The sequence below is a fragment of the Atta colombica genome, unplaced genomic scaffold (assembly GCF_001594045.1).
Source record: "Atta colombica isolate Treedump-2 unplaced genomic scaffold, Acol1.0 scaffold92, whole genome shotgun sequence".
Taxonomy (NCBI): domain Eukaryota; kingdom Metazoa; phylum Arthropoda; class Insecta; order Hymenoptera; family Formicidae; genus Atta; species Atta colombica.
The window spans coordinates 29,173-34,097 of record NW_017259586.1 but is presented as its reverse complement, the minus strand read 5'-3'; the positions used below and the strand labels follow the sequence as shown (position 1 = coordinate 34,097).

The following is a 4,925-nucleotide window of genomic DNA, read 5'->3' as shown; positions in this document are numbered from 1 at the left end:
ACTTATAAATATATTAAATTATACTTATAAGATATCATAAAAATATATATTATATATTTTTTCTATTATATATATATCTATTTTATCTTTTTTAAAATTCGAATGTCACGTATAAGGATTGAATATACCTATCCATATCCTAGAGATTGAACGTACATAGAAATTTCCTGCAACGTTCTATAATATTTATTCACAATAAGTTTGCAGTGATAACAGAATTGCATTATTCGAGCTGGTGAAAGTTTCAAAGGGTATATACGATCTCCTATAAATCACGGGAGAGGGGGAGAAGAGGAGACGATTTCCATTACTAATCTCGGATTCGCATTAGAAATCCGGCCGAAACGTGTCGTAGAATTCGGTTTCGTGCATCGCCCGCTACATGGCGATTTTGCGACGTTAGTTGGCTGTTCCACGACTGGAATCATATGAGTTGTTACCCCACGGCATGCATGCTACATATGCATGCGTTCCCTCTCATTGCTCTCTCTCTCTCTCTCTCTCTCTCTCTCTCTCTCTCTCTCTCTCTCTCCCCCCCCCTCCCTCTTCCACCCCCTTTTCTCTTTCTCTTTTATCCTCCGTTCCCGTTTCGCACACTTCTAGTATGTGATAATTTTTCGCTTATGGTGTTTCATTTTCAAGCTCGTTTTTAAAAAAGTCAGAGGGAAGTCACCCCGAGCCGCGAGTATCATGAACACATCAATGATGGGATGAATCTCTGTCTCATATTTTCTACTTGCTTCTACTTCTCTCCAAACGTCTTCCCTCACATCCATCATAAATTTCAATAAATTCTAAAGATAATTTCGAGACTTCGAGCAAGCTATATTATCATTCTCTCCATTCTTTCTATCCTTTCTCGACTTCCTTCTGCCGACTCACATTTCGGTATTACCTTTTGTCTCGCCCACTCTTCTCTCCTCTCAGCCACTCTTTCCATCCACTGCCGTGAGAATTCCATTCGAAACGGACGCCGTTAGTCAGGTTATGCAAATAGGCGCGAGAATCTTTATTAATGTTATCCTGAGGCAGTCCTCTGACCGGTCTGCTTCCGCCAGGAAAAGGGGTAGCGCGTGATTAGTAGCCCCAGCGAGTGTCACGAAACTAAAGGAATGTGTATAGTCAAATCTACATTAAACTTACGTAAAGCTGCCATTATAGGTTTTCAATTGTCACCAATTTGTTCACAGATGGCTGCGAAAATAAGAAGTGCGAATTCTACAGCGAATGCGAAAGCGATAACGGCGGAGAAGCCAAATGCATCTGTCCTTCAAAATGCGAAATTACGGTAAGTTTGTAAAAATTAATAAAAAAATTCACGAATCTGTAATAGTGATAATTAATTTTAATTTTTTGCGCGATCTTTCAGATATCTCAAAGTTATCGAATACGTTGAAAACAAAAAGCTTGCATTTGTATTTTCTCATATTTCTATGTATTTAATATTACACGAGAGGGAAAAATGATTTTATTAAAATATCTGAAAATTTTGTTTTAAATATAGACTAATAATTAAAATTATTTTGTTTTGGACCATCAAAATTATATAAAATACTTAAACGTTGATAATAATGCTGCAAGAGTTTTAATATTTCAGCAACCAGTTTGAACATCCTACACAATTATTTTGATGTCCAAACAAAATTATTTTCAGATGTATCTAGCTGTATTTTTAGATACAGGTATTTAGAGAATAAAATCTTTTTTCTATATATACATATATTGATAAAGTCATCACACGCAAATGCATTACAAATATTCTAATGAATAACTACGTAACTCGTAAATGAATAACTCGTAAATATCAGGATAGACGCACTTATAGACTATTAAATCGAATGTTTGGATCATTCAGAATTGTCATTTGCATTCGTGCCATTTCGATCACCGAAATTTTATAAATGTCATGTCTATCTTATTTATATTTCTGCGAAAATATAACGTTGAGACAAATGGCTGTCAATCGAGATTGACAACTTCTTGCAAAATCCCAAATTCAATAAATCATATCGGCAATATACCTATATATTTTCCGTATTGTAATAATTCTTTTAAATAAATATTTGAATTAATTCTCTTAAAAAAAATAAATAAAAAAGAGAGAAATCTCTTTTTTGCAGAATAAATGTGTTTAGTATTTTATAATTATTATAATTAAAATCAGTATTTTACGTTAAAGTCAATTGACGCAAAATTAACGAAATTCTGATAAATATTATACTTTGCGCTCTATAGGAAATATTCTGTATTTGTCCGATAAAAGATAATATAAATCGTATTGCCAAATCGTTTTACAAAAAATTTATAAATGCGTCAATAGACATACAACGCAAATATTTAACGAGCATAAAGCAACGTTCAAAAGACTCGACAGTAATTATGTGGAAAATTGAATCCCAATGAAATGAGTTAGTTTTCATATAATGTCAAATTTCGTATCATGTAACTTATAATGCGATGAAATTAAAACTGTACATAAACACAAGACTCAATATATAATGAATAGCTTTCAATCTGTGACATATCAAACTGTATAACTTGTGTTCAGAAAACACCTTCGTTCGTCATAACTCAAACATTATCGAACCTTTTATATCTATGACATCTTTTATTCATCACAAGTTACAACATATGTAAAAACTATTTCATTTCTCAATTTTCCATAATTGATATACAAAATCCTTTGCCTATATAAAAAAATATTTTCCTATAATACACTTCAATTTCTCTTTTTTATCAATTCCATCTCAATATAATAAATTAATCTAGCAATATTGATATTATTATTCAAAGATCAATATTATTCAAAACCAATTTTTCTACTAAAAAAAAATGAATACGTTTCGAGATACTTGTGGCGATTCGCCACACCAGGATTTGCTCGTTAGCGTAACGGACATAAAATATTCATTCACGATGATGAATGTCCTGCTCGCGCTTGCACTCATATATGCATTCTCGGCTAGCAGCGATATTTCGCGTTTCCCCAAGATCGTTCAATGTTGCCCGCTGCAAGAGCAGAAAGCCGCTTCGTTAGGTGCCGACGTGAGAGGGAAAGAGGAACAGAAAGAAAGAAGAGATCGAGTGCATTTGCATACGCTATTTTCAGAACTTTCCATCAACGGTGCGGCGTTTCGCAACGCGACCGATTTATTATATCCTTCGTTTGCGACATGAATGACGTTTTCATGTTTCATTAGGCGACAATAGTCAATAGCTCTTTCACAAAACATCAAAAATTTCAGCGGTATTTCAAGGCGTCGCGATGTGAAAAATGAACAGAGAAACATGCATGTGAAGAAAGAAATTTAATTAACATTTTGTTCCTCCTCGTCCACGCAGCTTTGTCGGGTGTCCGATGCGTTTTATCCTTCGATGCGTGCTATGAATTTATTATTATTTAGCGAAAGAATATTCTATGTAAATTATGACAAATCATTATTATGATAATTATTTTTGCAACATACACAAAAATAACAGTTTTGAAATATTTAAAATTTGACTTGATAGATCAATTTTATTGATCCAGAATAATTATGTGACATTTAAAGTGATTGCTAGAACGTCACAACTTTTTGCAACATCGTTCTCATCATGCTTGAATTTCCTCCTGATTATTTTGAAGGGGGAGGGGGGGGAGGAGATGTGTGGTCCAACAAAATTATCTTTAAATATCTATATCTAATTAAATTTTTTAATATTTTAGCAAAATCATTCGTTTTATATACACATATATATATATATATATATATATATACAATATTTGCTATATTCTTACAATCCGCGTTAAAATCCTTGTGTCTGAGATTATATATTACATACCTAATGTATAATGAAAAAAATTATTATATTATCAAACTTCCAACAAATCGGTTTTTCTCGCAATTTTTGAAATGATTCTCTCGTGCTTATATTATTTTCGCTTATTTTATATAACTGCTTGATAGTAACGATTTGATGCGCGCTGATACATTAAAATCCGGTTTGTTTCCACGGAACTTCAATCTCCGCGGATTTATTTGCCTATCCCAGATCGATTTCCGATAAATAATTTTTCGTATCCGATTGCACGCGCGCATATTATAGTCTCTTTCTCCTCCTATCTCTCGCATTTCCCGGCCCGTCACAGCGATCGTGCATTCAGAATGGAAAGCATGTTGGTTCATCAAGATAGCGGCTCCGCGGAAAATTCAGCCGTTTTCGACAGGCGATAGGCGAGGTGGCTTGGATTTCACGATTCGTAGTGCGTCCTGCTGACGAGATGGCGAACAATTCCGAATTCCTTCGATGTCGCTCCGTGGTCGTCCGTGAGAATATGGAAATATTTTATATTTTATTTTGACATACGTACATCGATATGAAATATAAAATATCTCGTAAACACATTCATTTTTTGAAAAATAAATGCTATATGTGTTATTTTTACATTAATTGATTCATCTCATTATTTTATGCATAAAAGTATTAAAGTACTTATAATTAGCAAAAAATAAATAGTACATTTACAAGAGTTATTTTTTCATATCATTAAAAACAACAGAAATATTCTATGACCAAATCATATACATATATAAGAAATACTCTGTATAAAGATAAAAAAACAATATAAATATATATTCGAAATGATATTAATTTCTCTGTATTTTACTTTCTTTAAATAGTTGATGAATTTGAACTCGTAAAAAATTCGCGTGTTTGTTAAATTTTATAATAATAATAATAATAATAAATCTTATAAAGGGAATAACATAAAAAAATAAAATATCATAATAATAAATGTGCATAACAATAAATATGCAATAATATATATGCAAGTACATATATAGTGCATGTTAGTAATTCAGATTGAATTATTTTAAAGCAATGAAGATCCAGTTTCGATCGTAATAAGCATTTTTCTAGTATTGATTGTGTTTCTCATATAT

The 4,925-nt window shown here is 32.3% G+C and overlaps 1 protein-coding gene across 1 annotated transcript in view; it reads left to right on the top strand.

The window, feature by feature from the left end:
- Positions 1-4,925, top strand: part of LOC108693521 (agrin-like) — a 47,585-nt gene that overhangs the window by 18,205 nt on the left and 24,455 nt on the right. The window contains exon 6 of the mRNA XM_018202526.1: positions 1,191-1,288. Coding sequence (XP_018058015.1) covers positions 1,191-1,288 — 98 coding nt within the window. The remainder of the gene's footprint in view (positions 1-1,190; positions 1,289-4,925) is intronic.